The sequence below is a fragment of the Cuculus canorus genome, chromosome 2 (assembly GCF_017976375.1).
Source record: "Cuculus canorus isolate bCucCan1 chromosome 2, bCucCan1.pri, whole genome shotgun sequence".
Classification (NCBI taxonomy): domain Eukaryota; kingdom Metazoa; phylum Chordata; class Aves; order Cuculiformes; family Cuculidae; genus Cuculus; species Cuculus canorus.
Window position 1 is genome coordinate 36,768,955 of NC_071402.1, and position 19,394 is coordinate 36,788,348.

General features: G+C 40.0%; 1 protein-coding gene across 2 annotated transcripts in view; it reads left to right on the plus strand.

Moving 5' to 3' along the window:
* CPA6 (carboxypeptidase A6) overlaps window positions 1-19,354 on the plus strand; it is a 91,831-nt gene extending 72,477 nt beyond the window's left edge. For both annotated transcript variants that reach the window (XM_054059319.1, XM_054059320.1), the window contains 5 exons: window positions 6,909-7,019; window positions 7,256-7,346; window positions 11,920-12,122; window positions 16,367-16,451; window positions 18,033-19,354. In XM_054059319.1, the coding sequence (XP_053915294.1) occupies window positions 6,909-7,019; window positions 7,256-7,346; window positions 11,920-12,122; window positions 16,367-16,451; window positions 18,033-18,220 (678 nt within the window). In that variant the 3' untranslated portion in view covers window positions 18,221-19,354. The remainder of the gene's footprint in view (window positions 1-6,908; window positions 7,020-7,255; window positions 7,347-11,919; window positions 12,123-16,366; window positions 16,452-18,032) is intronic.
* Window positions 19,355-19,394: the final 40 nt, after the last annotated feature.

The window sequence follows — 19,394 nt, forward strand, 5'->3', positions numbered from 1 at the left end:
TCTGCGTCTCTCCAGAACAATCTTGCTACTGAACACAGAGCTTACTAATATGCATAATTTCTGAGAGGAAGGAAAATAAAGTAGCAGTGAACACTACCAACAAGAGTTTTCCAAACTGGGAGCTCAGTTGTGGTGATTTTTTGTAATAAATAATATCTAAGCCAATGCCAAAAAAGATGGGAGTGCAGTACCGTGATATCACCACAACGAGGCATGTGATGCATTGTTTTAAAAACAGATGTGGCAAACCATTTTTATACTGTGCTGCGTTTCTTTCTCTTTTGGTCCATGGTGGATTTTCACAGGTGCTGTTCAGTAGTAAGACAGTTTGGAGAACGTGCTTTCCTTTGCTGTAACATTTTCACCATGAGAAATAACAATTTAAATGGTTTTCAGTTTTTCTCTTCCAAAACAAAATGAGTATTGGCTACGTCTCTGGTGTACTTTCAACAACTCGGCTGCATCCTCCTGCCTACCTATGATCTTAAGAAAGTAAAAATTACTTTCAATTTGTATGCAGCTATTACTTTTTCACAATGTGAATACATCTTGAGAAAACAAAGGTAACCCTGCAGCTGTGCTGTGCCTGTAGTAGGAATTCTTCAATGACACTTGCAATGCAAATTTCTATATAAGTATTAATCACCAGGACATTCAAACTCTACCCTGTGAAGGCTTTTAAGCTGTTGGGTATGTTCTTCTTCAAGGCATGAAAAGAATACACATTTTTGCTCCAACATATTACTTGACATAGGGAAGAAATTTGGCTTTATATTGCAGCGGTCCACTCCTGTATGATGATGCTGAGTAACTAGAGCCTCAGTAAAATTACCAATATGCAGAAGCATCATTGAGCACAAGAAAGGACTGTGAAAGAAAATTCTGTGCGGACAATTTAGTCATTCTAGAAATGGAATTACAAGCAATAATTTGCATCTTAATTATTTAACTGTATCCCAACAATTTAATTAAATAGAGTATTCAAGCGAGTTCTGGTGGACTGCCCTCAATATATACTACCCTGGACCAACATAACTAGGACCCAAAATTCAAGAATTACATTTTTCTGTGGTAGACATCTCAGGGGTCTCCACCAGCTTGGTGGGCTTTAGTTTCATGCAATTACTAGTAGAGAAATTTGTGTTATGTCTTTCAGGGTATTCACAGTGTTTCAGAATAACTTAGGCCTTTCTTTTCCCTGTTAGTCAGTCTTTGGCTTATTTGGGACCTATGATTTTTTTATGTACTGCCTCACAGTGGAGCCAAGCAATTGTGTCTCTTGTTTCCACTAAGATCTGTGTAACTCTATCCAACTTCTTCCCCACCAGATCCTGCATTTGCTTGAATGGGCCCAACCTTCTCCAAGCTTCCTGGAACTGCTGTTTGCTTCTCTAACACGTCAATCATGCCATCATCCTTCTGCCTCTTCTCTGCTTCAGCATCTTCTCCATTTGCATCCTTAAGTATGAGCTTAAGCAAGCCTTTGGGTCCTTCTTTTCAGTCACTTTCTATGGGCTCTCTTCTGAGTGTTGCAGAGTAGTTGCAGCACACTGTTATCTTTCTCAGCTGTTGTTTCTGATTCCTTCTGTGGAAGGAAAATTTTGCTTGGCTGAAAAAAAATTCAGACACAGCTCAAGTTTCAGCCTTGAAAATCTGACCCTTTGTTTTAAGCCATTTGGTTTTAGATACTCAGTTGTATCTTACCTTCAAGAAAGGGCTTACCACTCTGCTTGTGATTTGAGTTTCGAAGAAGGACACTGGCAGTAAAAGGGAAAATGGAGATAAAAATACATACTGCTTCCAAGTGCAGAGACACAGCTAACTACTAGCTTGACAACTGATTAAGTGGCAATGAAGGCTTGAGTGGCAGATCATGGTGTCATCCTGCTGAAGTGTAGCTATACATTTTCTGTTACCATCAGCAAGGATGCTTTAAGATGGATCTTAAAGCTGTAAGAACAGCAATGGAGTTGATTCCCTGCTAAAATAGTAACTATCTAATTCAGTGTGATCATTTAATTCAAAAAAAAGAAGCAACAAAAGCTGATTGTTACCTTAAATTTGATGATAATTACTTGTGGGACAGTAAATTGTTATTAAACTCAACTGCAATGTGAGAGTTTCTCTCAATCCCGTCTCCTTGCTTTGTCCTTCTCAGCCAATCCCCTTATTTTATAAAAAGCCTCACTGCATCCTAAATCCATTTTAAACTCCTGCCTTTTATTGCCTTGGCAGTTTCCAATACAGCTCTTTTGTTCGTTTCATTCCCCAAATTAAATTTCCTGTGTACCAGATCCTCAGCCAGCCTAAGCTGGTGAAGCTCTATCAACAACCACCACTCTGGTGATCCAGATGATCGAACTCCCTCCTATTAATCATTGGTCCTATTCCCCATCCCCCAGGCAGATTGCTTACACGGTGTTGGCAGGGTTCCTGTATCATCTGTTCATTCACTAATAACACTATTCAGCATTTATTGGGCCAGTCTGGCTCTCTGCACATTCAGCAGCAAAGCTGCAGTTGATTGCATGGTGGGGAAGCAGAATCAAGCCATATAAAGTCACATTGCTTTGTAATCTGCGAGCTCTGTGCAAACTACAATGCAGTTAATTCACTAATGATTTGTATTTGTCTTGCTTGTGTCATAGTGAAGAGAAAATGTTTCAACACTGCCATTGAGGGGAGGGTTTTTCATGATTGTTATTCAGAGAATACAAGAGTCACGTCACAACAGGCAAGTTGTGGGCTACGCTCTAGCAATGACACACTTCAGTAACAGTGAGGCACATGCCAAAGACCTCCCTGTTAAGGGAGGTGAGATTATACAGTCTGTATAATCTGCGTGATTACATATTATCAAATAAAATTCCCAGATAAAAACGGTATGAAGGACAAAATATTTTCAGCAGAAAGTATGAATATGATCTCACTTACATCACATTACACCATCTGCAGTCTTGCTTTCCATGAAGAAGAAAGTTGCTCTGGGTCCATTACATTTTTAATTAAATGGTATTCTAAAAAAGTAACCAAATTATTAAGGTGAACTACTTATGCTTTAAAGAACAGAATTCAATGATTGATATATTTGGCTTTAAATCGACTTTAAGACTTAAAATTTTGAAACATATTACTGGGGACTGTAATGGTTTCCAAAGTCTCTCATAGTATTTTCTCAAAGACAGCAGGCATTAACAGAACAGAGTTGCTTTAAAAAATGAAAGGGTATTTGACACTTTGCAGACTGTGTTTTGTTTGCTTTTTAAATGGTGGTGCTTTTAGCTAACATGAAAAGTATATTCTCCATTGGATTTAAAGCACTGAACATTAAAAAGTATTAGTTCAAATATTTTCATTATGTCACTTTTTCCAAAATTGGAAAGGTTCTGAAAAAGTTACAAAGCTCATGCATTCAATTTTTAGGCTGTGCATTACCCTAAATTGATAAATTATCTGTAGTTACTTTAAGGAGATGGTTTTTAAAGTGTCTTAAAGATTTTAATCTTATAGCATTGCAATTTAAAATACAGTATATAGCACTACTGTAACAAAATGCATGATTAGAGATGTAGCTGACAGTGAAAGAACAGCATCCATAAGTACAGTTAAAAGCAAATATGGCAATCTCATTATCACTAACATATAAATACCCACCACGGAGACAGAGCATGACCTTAATTTGTTAATACTATCTAAAAAGAGAGAAGCATCAAAAAGTCAAAGCAGTGGTGTGTGGTGCCTTATTTCCTCCCCAGCCAAATTACTTCTCCCTGAAATAAGCATGATAAAAATGTTCATTTTCCTTGACTCACATTTTGGAGTACAACTTGGTTCTATTTCCCTGTAAGAACCGTTTATATTTCCTTCTCTCTAAATTGGAGAGATATGGATTTGATGGATGGACGGTTCGGTGGATAAGAAATTGGTTGGATGGTCATATTCAGAGGGTAGTGGTCAATGGCTCAATGTCCAGATGGAAATTCATGACAACTGGTGTCCCTCGAGGGTCCATACTGGGACCAGTGCTGTTGAATGTCTTCATCAATGACATAAAGAGCGAGATTGAGTGCACCCTCAGCAAGTTTGCAGATAACACCAAACTGAGCAGTGCAGTTGCCACAGTGGAAGGATGGGATGTCATCCAGAGGGACCTGGACAAGCTGGAGCAGTGGGTCTGTGTAAATCTTATGAGGTTCAACAAGGCCAAGTGCAAGGTCCTACACCTGGGTGAGGGCAATCCACAGTTTCAGTATAGGATGGGGGATGGTGTGATTGAGAGCAGCTCTGCAGAGAAGGACTTGAGGTTGTTGAGAAGCTCAACGTGAGTTGGCAGTGTGCGCTCGCAGCCCAGAAGGCCAACCATATCCTGGGCTGCATCAAAAGAAGCGTGGCCAGCAGGTGGAGGGAGGCAATTCTGCCACTCATTTCCTCTCTTCTGAGACCTCATCTGGAGTATTGTGTCCAGTTCTGGAATCCTCAACATAAGAAGGAGATGGAACTGTTGGAACAGGTCTAGAGGAGGACTATGAAGATTATCAGCAGGCTGAGAGAGGTGGGGTTGTTCAGCCTGGAGAAGAGAAGGCTCCAAAGAGACCTTACAGCAGTACCTGAAGGGGGACTACAGGAAAGCTGGGGTGGCACTTTTTCCAAAGGCATGTAGTGATAGGATGAAGGGGAATGGCTTTAAATTGAAAGGGGAAAGATTTAGATTAGATATTAGGAAGAAATTCTTCACAATGCAGGTGGTGGGGCACAAGTAGAGGTTGCCCAGGGAAGTAGTGGCTGCCCCATCCCTCTAGGTGTTCAAGGCCAGGTTGGATGGGGCCTTGAGCAGCCTGGTCTAGTGGGAGGTATTCCTGCCCATGGTAGGGGGGCTGGAACTGGATGATTTTTAAGATCCCTCCCAACCCAAATCTTTCTATGATTCTATCATTGTGAGAACCCTCTTGCAGGTTTAACATCAATACTTGCCATACAGCAAGTATTCAGTATTCAGTGCTGTGAATACTGAAGTGAAGGACTAGCAGAATGCACAGAGTAGCCCTAGTTACTTCAGCATGTGTTTTCTGCATGTGGAATGTCAATGAAACAAAGCCCTTGTTTTCATGGTCATTATTTTTGAGTAACCATTGCATTCTGTTTTGACAAAACTACCTTTCACTATAGCTGCAGTTTCCTCAAAACCAGTATTTATCTAAACATATTTATAGCCTTTATGTGGCTTCTTAATACAAATGCACTGAATTTAAATTCAATACCATTCCAGCTAAGAATCTCAGGAATTTCTGGTGGGCCAGGGAACCTGTAATTTCTGCATTGGCCAGAGACTTTTTCCAGGGCAGCCCATGGCTCCACAGAGCTTCCCCTCAAAGGCCCACTATCACTTCTCTCCTGCAATAACCCTACACTCTTTCAGCAGTTTATCCCAATCTGCAGTGCTCCATGGACGATGCTGTCCCAGCTGCTGCCTAAGCCTCATTTCATTCTGTGCTGTGCTCCTTTTGTCCTCTATTGCTCACTTTCATCTCCTCTTGCCTGGCTGAAACAGAACAGGAGCTCCGTGGGGAGTAGCCCTGGCTGACTCCTTGGCTTTGCACAGGGATCATGCGCTGCTTTGGATCCACAAGTGAAGCTGAAAGACCTGCACTGCTGGCGGGGGGGAAACTGAGGGTGAGGAGAGAGCACTGCACTACAGAGAGGTGGTTAATGAGCACCTTAGAAAAAGCACTTAGAACTTTCACTAAGTCCTCAATAAAGAAAAAAAACAATGTTGAAACTCCTACATGCCTAAATTTCAGCCCCAGGCGTGTCTAGTCATATGAGTATTTCTTACAGGGATTCCACAGAAAGTATCTCTCAGTTCCTGTGGTAGCTTCAGTCATCCAAGCAGCTGCATGGTTAGGAACTCAGAAGTATTGGATTATGTCTTGCTGTTCCCAGGCATTTGTCAATTGCAAAATCTTTTAGCTTAGCTTATTTCCGAGGCAATGTTTCCCTTTGTCCCTCCCAAACATATTACCTCCTGAATCTGGAGGGCAGAAGTACTGCAAAGCAGAAGGCTATAATCACAGCACCAGAAGGAGAGGAACTGGCCTCAGGCATCTCTCTGAACCCAGCTTCAGTGTGACACGCTTTTTGCCTGCCAGGTGAAGCACTTTACTCCTTATTAAGTTAAGACTTAAACTCTGAAGGATGAAAGTTTGATGCCCAGCTATGACAAGGGGTAGTTTTTGCTACAGTGCTTGGAGTCCAAGCTTCCTGTAACTGGTAAAGGAGCATCTCTGGTACTAGCAAATTGAACTGCTGAGGACCCTCCAGCTTGCTGCATTTTTCTAAAATGCAGAATGGAAAAAAAAAAATACTTTCCCTACCTAGATTTCTTTTACTAACCTTAATACTCGAGCTTCTCAAAAAGCAGAGGGCTTTCTAAATCATAAAGGAATAAGCTGCCTGTATTGATGATTGTGCATATAGTGAATTACTTAAAATACCACAAAAGTTTTAAATCATGCTCTGACTTCACCAAATCATCACCTAGTAGAAGAAGACAGCACTCCAGTTGTCTCACAGGAGCTAAACTTGTTTCTTCAACTAAGAATCTATTCCGCTTACTTTTAGGTCCTACATCAAGAAACACTTTGTACGGATTTGCCTCTCTATAATGTGACTTGATTTTCTTGCCTATTGAAAGTCACTGAGAGGCAGAGAGAATAGAGAATACGGTTTTTTGAACAACTTTATCACATGTTCACATGCTGTCCTTAGTCAGATCTACAGGAAGACATCAGCCTTTCAAGTACAGCTGTCAGCAGTGCCCAAGGCCATATGACTGTCTTAGGTTGTCACAATACTTAATCGGAAAGTTATTTTTATTATGGAAACTACGTTCTCTGGCTTTTCCACTTTAGGCTCTTCAGACCCACCAGACCGATCCTGCCATGAGAAAGATGCTTACTCAGCTGTATTTCTATATCATGCCTGTATTTAACGTGGATGGATATCATTTTAGCTGGACAAATGTAAGTAGTATCAGCAGTATTACTCAAAAATTTTTTCAGACAGGAAAGATTGAATGGTTGTTACGTCATTCAAAGGCAACTTTCTATATAATATGGTCCATCACTTCATAGCATGCAAAATGGGAGTAAATTACTCCAGTTAGAATATGATACTGGGGTGCGTTTCTTGTGTGTACAAATAGATTTTTGCCAAATTTAGTGATAATGCTATTTAACTATTTTATAACTTCTGTTAGGATCGATTTTGGAGAAAAACAAGATCAAAGAATACAAGGTTTCGGTGTCATGGTGTTGATGCTAATCGCAACTGGAAAGTGAAATGGTGTGGTAAGTCTTGAGATAATTTGGTCCACTAGTTCAGATTACTCTGTATTTAATTATCCAAGAGAGTAAGTAGGTTAGGTCACATCCATTGTGAAGTGTTCTTGTTTCCATAGTTAAAGTTGAAGCTACTTTCCCATAAAGCCACAAGCCAGGGCTCAAATCTTCCTTCTCGCTTAAAAAAAGATAAAAGCCCTGAATTTCGGAAAGACACATCATAAGTAAAAAGTTTCCATGGCAAATGTGGCAAAAGTAAAAAAATAAGGGCACATTCAGCTATTCTGTATTTCTGCAATCATGTAAATAATTTGAAGCACAGTATTGAGCCTGGCCCATCACACTTCAGAATTTATCTGCTTAGAGCTCTAGGAAACATTTCAAACTTCATTTTATTTAATTCATCATTTCTCTGAAATGGCTTTAGCTTTGGAAATGCCAGACTTGCTTTATCTGCCTCACAGAGAAACGTCTGAGAATATTTTAAGCCCATTATTATTAGTGATTTAATAAAGAAAGAAGGTGCTTTTAAATGCATGGAGATCCAATTTTAAACTCCCAGCATTTCTGTAAATACTTTCATAAAATTTGACCTCAATTTTGCATAGAAAGTGCATCAGTAATGAAATACTAGCTGAAGATTTGGAATGGGTCCACTGAAGAAGAAATGTTTTTTTATTACGTCTTAGAGGAAGACAGTGCAGTTCACACAGGAGTAAGCAGGAGGTGATAACACTATGTTGTGCAAATATCTTCTGCTGACCTGCTCTCCCATCTTGAGCAACTTCCTTTGCCTCTCTGTGCAGCTGCTTTCTCCTCCAGCATTTATTCACCTTCCTTATTTACATTATAAACTTGTAAAGACAGAAATCGTGTTTGCATAGCACTAATGCAACAGCCCTCCCTTCAGCCCATCCCTCTTCCACTGGAAGTCTGTGTGTTTCCACAGTACTCCAATTGCTTGCAAGGAGCAAGCACTCTGCAGCCTGGCTTGCAGCAATTGGAATCTTTAAGTACATTTTTGAGAACTGTACAGATAAAAAGTGAGCGTAAATAGTCTGCCTAGAGCGATTACAAATGAGGTGAGAGTGAACAGCAGTATACGTTCAATACCGCATGGGCTTTCGAAATATGCTTCCAGTTTTTTTTTTCCTCTGCTCACGGTAAGGAGAGAACTGACACAAAAGCAGTTACAGAGAGCCTATGTTAGCTGATAATCCCTCCACTGCAGAACATAGTCCCAGGGCTGCTGTCATGACCTTTAAGGCAATTTTATACTGCAAAAGTAATGCAAGAATGAACCAAAGTTCTGCATCACTGCTGCCATCTTTTATTTAAGTGTTTCAGTCACAAATACAGATAATCTGGGGACAGGAATTTACTGTTCAGAAGATAAGCACCAGCATAGTTGGAATGAACAATTCTCTTACAAAGTCTTCAGAGCCATATTAAGCTTACTTATCAGTGCAACATTATTACTCACACAGCGCATTTTCTTTCTAGTCCTAATGAATCTTTCTTGGGTTCAAATTGCTCTGCTCCTCCCTCTTCTTACTCCCCAGCCACTGTATTAAAGGACACTTGTTTTACTCAGTCCTGAAAATGTTTCCTTAGTTTTCAGTCAAAAAACTTTTTACTAGACTGATTGAAATGATGGCAATACACGCACAGCATTGTGTATTGTAATCCATTACTTGTGGCATTTCTCCCCTGCGCTGAACATTAAAGACAGGTCCCCAACTCGAGTTCAAAAACTAAAAATGCATTGAAGGTTAACTCGTCATCCCACCAAGCACATGCTCTGCTTCCCACACCAGACCCCAAACTCCATCTGATTCTCTATTTTGCCAGAGAATAAAGAGCTCTTTCATTAACTGGGCTGACTGGTGCTCAGAAGATCCTCACCCAGAACCCCATGTTCTCATTAATCTGACACTAAATGAGGCAAAGAAGAATCTGGACCATATCACACTTTTAGGCTTGTATAATCATGGTGTGTTTAACATTTAATACTGTGTGTGTGCTTGTAAAAGCCTTTTAATTCAGGTCAGTCACACTTACACTTTGTAGACAAGGCTTGAACTTCACTGTGGGGCTTCTAGGCAGGTGTGTTGTGGCTGAATCCAGCCCCAGCAAAGCCACTGCAGTGAGCTAGTTGGTAAAGATAACACCACATCCCTTCTGCTTTCCTCTTCCCTTTCAATGTAGGACTTTGAAGTAAACTTTATGATGTTGCTTCTGTGTTATCTAGAGACTGAGAAAAGGACTGTATCACTGATTGTGGCAGATTTCACTTTGCAGCACCCTGTTCCTAAAATAGCGCTCAGAAATTGGACATAGACCCAGGTGAATACTGACTGCAAGATCTCTGGGTAGAAATGCTCCTTGCAATATATGTTCCTGTGCAATAACTAGCATAATGGTTTCATGTTCACAAAGTAAATAACAACATTAAAGCAAATAATGAGGTGCTTCTTTATAACTAAATTATGTCACAGGACAAATGCAGTTAAAGGGGTTAGATCTCAGGCCCAAAAGACGGCAGCAATAAGTGTTAAAATTTCCAATGCATTCCAATTTCCAGTGCACTCATTGTTCACTGACAACAGTACCCCATACTGGCAGAAGTGGCTGCAAGGAGCTTTGAGAATTGTGCTCCAGCTCATGCGTTCTCAGTAACTTCCGTCTATGCCAAAGCATTAGTTTTATCAGTTTCTGCACACATTTCCTTTGTACATTTGATCTTGTGGTGGATATTGGAGGATACTTGTCCTCCCCCACTATGCTATCAGTTACAAAAGTAAGGCACCATGGTGACATTTTATGCAATTGCATTTTCTTCTCATGAATGTAACTCAGAAATTTCATAGAAGTTGATACTTACTGTGTCATTTTTTTTTCCTTCCTGTGTTACTTTAAAAGAACTTCCAGTATCAAAATTGAGGATATCCTTACATTATCCAGGGCCACCATGGAAACACTTTTTGCTATCAACCAGCTTCGTTTAAGGAAGAGCATTAACTACAGCAAGTGGCTCACAACAGTAGGCTGGACAGTTTAAAGAGTCTTCTCTTCACTAAAAGTCACTAAACTGAGTCATATTTTAGAATTGGGTCATTTTACTGTTAACTTGTAGGAGTCTGATGTTTATTAACAGTGATGCCTGTTTTCATGATTCGGTGTACAACACTTGTTACAGGAGATGAAGTATCCCTTAAAAAAAAAAAAGCACAGGCTCTAGAGCCTGTCCTTTAGCTATATTATCTGACAAGACATCGAGGCAGAGTGCTCTTGGGATCTGGATGACTTGGTGGCCATCTGTTCTGCAGGGAGGAGACCATCTGCCCTCCGTATAACTCTTCCATATCCACTGCAATCTAAGCACTAATACTTATTGAAACCCCCACCTGTGGCCACTGAACGGTAGCTTCAGTTTTCATGTTACAAATGAAGCTGCAGCATGAAATCTTGGCATTAGATTGATTGTATAACCCTGGTTTAGGTCGTATAATTATGCCTTCTCACACACTGCTCTTTTCTTATCATTTGAAGATGGCAGTACTTACTATACAAAGGAAAGCTAATAAAACACTGCTTTTGTAAGTCCCTGATGACACCAGGGAATGTGGCAAACAAACTATTTTATTCTGTGGATCAGTGTAAAATATGTGGCATTTTGAAATCACAGTGGATAAAGATCAGCATGGATTTGCATAAATATTGATCTTTTAGGCCCAGCCCCTAAGCTGTAAATGAGACTGTGGCTTAGATCCAGCATTGCTAAATGATAAAGGAGACACTGCCACACCTCCTTTTCTGAGTTTCATCTTTCAGTATCTCATGGGATATTGCATGCAGGCTGCATTTCTGTAGTTTACTGCCATCTAAGTGGGTTGACGTGGTGAAAGGTATCCTCACAACTGACCCCTGCCCCAAACTTGAAATTAAAATAAGCCCTATGCAAAGAGAGATGATCTCTATTCTAGCTAACCGAGCAATCGTCCGATGAGGCCTGTCATTTTTTCCCATAAGATTTGCAAGAGTAAAAATAGGCAGTAGTCATGGACAGTTCTCATATTTTAAACCAGTCTCTAAGATAATGCCTATTGAAGTTATGTGCCTACCACTGTAACCATCACTGCAGTAGCTACTAGGTTAAAATGCTCTTAAAAGCTAGATTTGTCTAGGCAGTGACGAGTGAAAGAGGTATAGCACTCTTATTTCAAGTAGACCAACTGAAACCTTTCAATAGTTTTAATGCTGGAATGCTATCATGAGATGTGCCACTTACACAGAAAGCCCCGGGAAGGAAATACAATGAAGTCAGGCTGTTCTTTTTCTGTTGGGTTAAAAATTTGTCCTCTGGGGAGAAGTGCATGTAACTAGCCAGTTGGCAATTTGGTGTGTCTGCTACATGATCAAGCAGATTGCTATACCGAGGTCCCACTGGTTCTTGACTATCAGTCACAAGCAATTTTTTTATTGCTTTTCACACTTCTGCACACAGGCCCACACAGCCAGAAATTGACTCTTAGAAATTCTCCGTGACCACTTACCATCAACTTTCTCTTTCAATTTCTAGATGAAGGTGCTTCATTTCACCCATGCGATGACACCTACTGTGGTCCTTTTCCAGAGTCTGAGCCTGAAGTAAAGGCTGTTGCTCATTTTCTCCGTCAACATCGGAAGCAAATAAAAGCCTATTTGTCCTTCCATGCATATGCACAGATGCTGCTGTACCCTTACTCTTACAAATATGCAACTATTCCAAACTTCAGCTGTGTGGTAAGTATATTAAAACTTGGGAGAATATGCTTCTTTATATAATATTTTTTTTGTAGGTTTTGTTTTGAGAGGAGACTTGTTTCTTCAGTACTTTGCACATATTTACTATTGAGCAGTCTGGATCTGCTTGCAATCTCATTTTTGGTTATATAACCTTCATGCAAAATGAGTCAGCAGTAATTTGATTAAAATGGTATAGTACCTTCCATCAGTCAGTCCCTTTAAATTACTTTATAGGATAAATCCCTGGGTTTTAATTAAAGTTATTATCATTTTATTTAATTAGCTCTAATGGGAATCATGTAGTTAAATCCTTGGGCACCTAGCTGAAATGCTGTCGTTTCGTGCTTAGAACTTAAACACTAGAAGTACAGAGAAGATCGCCTTCCATTTTATGTACAAAGTAAAGTCGAAGTGGTTTATATTTATCAATTAGAGGAGAAATCTCATAGATTTCATCAAAAGTAAAGCTTCTATTGCTTTATGCATCATTCTGCTCATACACAGTGGTTTCATCCTTTAAGACAAGCAGTTAAGTAACATCAGGTGTTTTGGAATAGCTGTCTATTAGAAGAATGAATTAATAAGAATACAGTTTTTGATGCAAGCCTACTGATTTACAAATATGTACATTTCATGTATTCCATGCTCATCCAAATATAGGAGAACCATTCCCTCTGCTCACGGTTTGAGGTCTGGTTTTACCCAGCCTTCTGTATATAAAAGCCTCCCTATGGCCCATTGTCTTGGGGAACTGTGGCTTAACTTCACTTTCTGTTTGCTCCTGCTCACAGACACACATTGCGTCAACCACTAGCAAGCTTCTTTCTTTCATCTTCAGTCCCCTGTAAAATTACATTGTCCATATATCTCCCATTTTGGCCTTGAAGGTTGCAGCGACATTAAACTTACTAGTTTAAGCTAGTTTACTCCAAAAGGAGCTTAACTGCACCTTAGATTTATCCTGTGAAGAATAAATGATGTTATTAGGCCCTGGAGCTTCACTGAAGTTTGACTCAGCTACCCTCTCAGGAGGCTGAGCAGCCAGCACTCCACAAACTGAACTCTCTTTGTGGGTTTATTTCTGTTAAGACACTTAATTTCAGCAGCTACTAAAAAACTCTCCTGTCTGATGTCATTCTTGGGAAACAGAGCAAATAAGACATTAACTAAGCAGCCAGAGGAGCTAAAAATATGAGACTTGTGGGGACTGGTCTCTCAACCTTGCATTTAATGCGAACAAATCTACTGGCCTTTTTTTTTTTATTTTACCTTCACCACTCTCTTTTGGGTCATGGGAAAGAGAAAGAAGAGATCCCAGAGTGAATTGGTTGCTGTAACTTACCAAAAACATAGACTGGGAATTTAAAACCACAGGATCTCATTCCTTTGAAGACCATGCAAGCATAGTTTTTTTTAAGAACAGACAAGATAGCAAAAGTTAAAGACATGGAGTTAGGAAGAATTTACATCGGCTCTGCAAGAAGATGACTGTTGGCTATCTTGATGAAAATAGCCAGAGCAAACTCAGGCAATAGCAGGAAATTCATTGTAAGTCCCCAAGAGTTCTCACACGTACCAGTTAATCTTTAGTACATGTTGTTCTTGTTGCTCAAGGGCTATTTCTGTTCTGAGACAGGGAGTAACTGCCCCCCAGCACAAACACTCTACCTTCCCATTCACAGCTTTTAGACCAAATGAACCCAGGTTTTGATGAGCAGTAGATGTTCCCCAGGCCTGTGAGATCTTGGATCAGGCTTATCGTCAGAGGGAGTGGAGCACAGACCTAAAGAGACAAAGACAAACACTGTTGCAGATGATAGCCCTGGACAAATATTTTGAATTTTGTACGTCTTTCTGTGGATCAGAAAGAACAGGGAGGTTGGAATAAGAAACTGAAGTAGTTTCCTGTTATTTAGAAAGCTTGTAATGGGAATCATAGTAAAAACGAATGGAATACTGTTGCTCATTTATTTGTGGTTTTTAATATTTGCCTACAGCCAAAGACTCCATTGCTTGGTGGCTCCAAAATGAATAGACTTTAATATTTGAGGTGTCTAAAATGGTGACACAGGCTGAGGTTTCAGATTCCCCAGTTCTCTTGGAGAATTACAGTGACCTGCAAAGCATCAGATCTCTATTTCCTGCTGCTGATGGAACGAGCTTTGTGTACAGACTGTGTACAGTGAACAACTGTAAGACCCCATGTGCATAGCAGATAAATAAAAATTAGTGCTAACAGGGGGCCACAATTAATCCTGAGCAGAAGAAAGGATGTTTCTGCCTGGGTCATATCATTTTAGTGAGCTGTCAGTTACCATTTCAATTAAAGTGTTCAATTATTCAGAGCTGCTTTGAAACTAGAGAGCTGTGTACGGATCACAACATGCATATTCCCTTCTAATTTAGTCACAAGTCTCTTCTTAACCATCTCCCGAAATCTGTTCTTTTAAGATACTTAAAAGGAAAGCGCCCCTTTAGACTGAAAAAAACCAGCAGAAACATACATCCACCTTAATAGTTCTAAATTTCACTGGCTTTTCATCCCTTTTCTTCCTGTACTGTCGTTTGCTTTAGTGTTTGCAGTGAACTTACAAGGCATGACTGAGTTTGTGCATGTCTTTGTAAAAATCTGGTAATTTCTTGTGAAGCTTTCTCCTTGAGGATGTTCAAAGACTACTTGCCTGGATATATTCAGGATCCAGCTTGCAGAGTATGACGCAGTTGAAAACTGTCTCCTTCTTTGGGCATGTAACTCCCAACAGTGGAGAAAAGCATCACTCCTCAAGACTAAGAGCATTAAGCACTGGGTCACTCCCAGCCTGGCCTTCAGACAGTTGCTGACTCTGTGTAGAACCCAGTGGTGTTGTGCTGTTTTTAAATAGGCATTGCCAAACTATTTCTTCTGGAATATTTCAACAGGGCTTGCTTCTGTCATCATATTTCGGTACAAGGAGTAACTCATGCACAGGGAGTCTTCTCCTTTGTGGCTGTGTTCTCCTTTCCGTGGCACATTTACCAAGACATTACTCTCCACCTATCTCAACTCACTCAGCTGAACTCTGCCAGGCCATCTGAGGTCCACCCTGGGATGGTAATTGCTGGGCACACCTGTGTGCCAGATTATCTGACCCTGATACTTGGGGCTGCAGTGTTGTCTGGTGCCTACCAGACAACAGCCCCAGGCTGCAGCTTTAGCACCCCACTCCTTGGAGCCCTGCAGGGCTCCACTGCCACCTCGCCATCCTCATGGGTCCAACACCTCCAACCCCGTCGTGGGTCTTGTGTTTCATGACTCACAGAATTTGAGGCATTTGTGAGAGGAGGAAGAGTCCCAAGTGACCACACTTCCCTCTCCCTCAGACCTCCTCCCACCTCTTCATCTTTGGTGTTGGGATGACTCAGAAGTTACTCCTCAGATGGGCTGGTGACTTCATCCCAACCCAGCAGCATTGACTTTCGTGGTGCCTCCACACAGGCTCTTGTGGATGTGGCAAGAGGAAGAGGAGGAACAAACTGAAAACGTCAGACTCTGTGGCACCGTCATGCCTGTGCTGAGAAACAAACAAAAAAAATAGTTTTGCCTAATATATTTTTATAATGGAGTAAATGAGTGTTCTTCCATTTGTTAAGAGCAGTTCTCAGTGTAATGTAAAGTCTCCAAAGCCCTACGTGCCTGGCCTCAAAGAAAGTTAAACCAGCAGGGAACACTCTCCGGTCCAGCAGCAAAGCAGGAGTGGAATTTGCCTCCTTCCTCCTTCCCACTCTGCTCACTGAATCACTGTGGAGTGTCACAATGAGATCAATTCTCCTTCATAAACTCTGCAAAGATGAGGTTTAGTGGACTGGGAAATGGATCCACAGGTGCTGGCAGAAAATGCATGCATGGCTTTTAAACTGCATAAAAAAGAGAATACTTCATCTCATGGTCTCACATGTTGCCTAAATTTGTTGTTTCACTAAATTGGTATATATACTTATAATTACAAAATTAATGGCTGATCATTCACTGTGCAATGAGCTTTTTTATGCCATGAAAATCAAATTTTTCAGAGAATTAGGGAATTGCTGTCAGTAAAAATAAATAATGAATTTATCCTTTAAAATAATTTTAGATTAGCTGCCATGGACTCACAGAACACAGCATTGTGCCGGAAGACAATGATCCGTAGCTCAGGTTCCAGTCTCATTACAGGATTTAATTCTAAGTCTAATTTATGTATTTGTTTTTCTCCCCCTCACAGGAATCAGCAGCCTATAATGCTGTTAATGCCCTTCAGTCAGCCTATGGTATAAGATACAGATATGGTCCTGCATCTAGCACTTTGTGTAAGTTTTCAAAGCACAGGTTTGTGACTTTGACCTACCTATAATAAGATTACATTTATTACAACAAAGAAAGCAAACAATGTTTGAAATGCACTTTGTTCCAGTTGTGGATGGTGTGGAAGGTAGGAGATTATGTTTTGTACGGGATTCAGTCAGTTGATGGCAGTAAGATTAACTCAATTGATGCAAGAAAAGAGATTAAAATGCAATGCATTTAAGATGTGAAAGCCAGGAAATATCAGGTTCAGAACATATTAAAAAGAAAGAAAGATAAAACAAAGTCTTAAAAAGCATATCTTTATCACATAGCCTAAATGCACCGCTAAGTTATAAAATATTTGGATGGAAATAATTCAAAGTAGGTTTCATTTTTCACCATCCCTTTGTCTCTCCTTCTGTGCAATTGTGATAGATTCAGCTATTCATAGGGCTCATTCTGAAATTTAGGGTGAAGTTTTTAAACGTTAGGTTTCAAATGTCTTTGTGTCTAAATGTTAATAAATTAATACATTATTTGGACATCTTCTATTTTTAAGAGAGTGATTTCAAATGCATTTTTTTCCTTATAAAAAATATCTTTTAATGTATGCCTTTTAAATATGTAACAACATTTGTCAGGCAAGCTCTCCATGTAGACAGGTAAGAGAAATTCAGTAGGTTTCAACGAGACACTGTTTTTTCAGCTGAGACTATGAAGACTAAGTGCTCTCAGTAATAATAATAGACATCGAAAAAGTGAGAAGCTTAAACAAATGGCAAGATTTTTCACAAGTAACCTTCTGCCTCTCTTCTGCTGTGTTGCTGTGTTTTGGCTAGAGCTTCACTTTATTTTGAATCTCTAACTCACAGTATGGTCATCATCTTGTGCTCATTACAGTGCAGTCAGTCACTATGTCAAAGTGAAAAGCAGTGTAAATTAATGCCAGAATTGCACAGAAGACAGCAGGCCACATGAGAGATGGATCTTTGTATAAATATAAGTGTCTTGGGTAATCAGCATACAGAGATAACGAAAGCAGAAGAAGCACACTTCCTTGGGAAGATTTGTTAATATTAGACACCACCTATGCAAATGCTCTCATGCTGTAAGGAAATGGTGAGAAAACAAGACAGAAATAAAGATAAAAGAATTTTAAAAGCAATTTGAAAAGGAGTTTGTAGATTATCAGCTTTCTCCCTTTTGCTTGCAAAGGAATTGCCTAGAAACCCCAAGTTAAGCCCAGGAGCATTCAGAGCTCCAGTCCAGCTGGGAGATCTTTGTGGAAGCAAAGCTTTAGCCTGCGCTTGCCTGCAGACAAGAACAGTTTGAGGCTTTATTCTAAATGTTCTCTTTTATTAAAGTTTTGCTTTACACAAAAAAAAAAAAAGCCAGTTATTAATTTTTTTCCTGTGAAATCGAGAGTCTAATCCTCTATTCTGTTGAGTGGCCATGCCCTTCTCTGAAGGTTGTTCAGGATCAAGGCAATCAACAGCTGGAGTTGCAAGTATATTCACTGAGCCCTGAACACAAAATGCCAGAAGAACCCTCTAGTGCCTTCAACATGACTTGTTCTAAAATTTTCTCTGGATTCCCTCTTTCAGATGTGAGTTCTGGTAGCTCTATGGACTGGGCCTATAAAAACGGCATCCCCTATGCGTTTGCATTCGAGCTGCGGGACACTGGCCATTTTGGATTTTTACTTCCTGAGACGCTGATCAAACCAACCTGCACAGAGACAATGCTTGCAGTTAAAAACATAACTCTTCATCTGCTGAAGAAATGCCGTTGAGAGCTATTTCTAGGAGCTAGGAGTGAGCATTTTAATCCTAGTGCTGATGCTTTGCAGTGGTTCAGTTGCCATTTTAAGCCTGGCCACTTCAAAATTATAGAAGCTAATGGGAAATATGTTACTGTTTCTACCAGATTTACTGGGTAGGAAATGAAAAAAATCATTTTATATCTGCTCTACAAAAGTCCATAAAGTTGATATACTAACTTAGTTACCAGTTTGGTGCAAAATAGTCTGTTCTTTTTACAATAAAGCTTTGATTCTGCAGCTTCAGGGGGGAAGGTCCAGGTCCGCATACATGTGCCTGAAATAAAACTTCACTTCCGTACAATCTATGGCCTTACTCCTTCCTCTAACAGGAAGACTTGCCTTAATTGAGTCTCTCAAGCCAAGGGATAAAGTTTACATTCATGTACGTGTACTCTGTGACTCAACACAGGCCCGTGTCTATAGCAGTAAATGGCATGAAGTTGCAGCTGGCGGTGCTGCAAAAGGCAATGTGGCTTCCTTCTGCATGTATACATAAATTTCTATATGCACTTTGGGGATTTTTCTTTCATGTAATGCAAGAATTTGACTCAAGGTTTCCTTTAACCGTACAGAGGAAACTATTTTCAAATGTATATATTAGGGTGGACTCAAACCCAACATACTGCCCTTGAAAATATGACTTTCCTAGAGGTGTGTAAAAGTTATAATGAGATATCATTGAGATATACAATACTCTGCTTTATGGAGAGACAAAGCAGTTTGCCAGGACTTGGAATTTGGAAGCTGGCAGCCAACTAGTGCATCTGGGTTCTGCTGTAGTCAGTGTCTATCCATTCCCACCAGCCAAGGATCTAGCCTTAAACTGTAATTAGTTGATGTTAACGGATGTTTTATTTATTGGTATTCTTGCAGTGAGCTCTGTAGCTCTCTGGCGGTGTTCTTGGAAGTCATATTTTTTGCATGTTTTAAAGGAATTAATAATGGACTCTTAAGTGAGCTGGAGGTGAAAGCAGCAGCTTTACAGCTGAAATATAGTGAATGAGCACCATGTTTGAAAGAATAATAAGGAAAGCATAGAGGATACAATGACTATTGAGGGGTTTTGGGTACTTCTAAAATAGTATTTTTTTGATGTTATTATATCTGCAAAAGCATATATTTTACTTTATTAATTTTGAGTTTA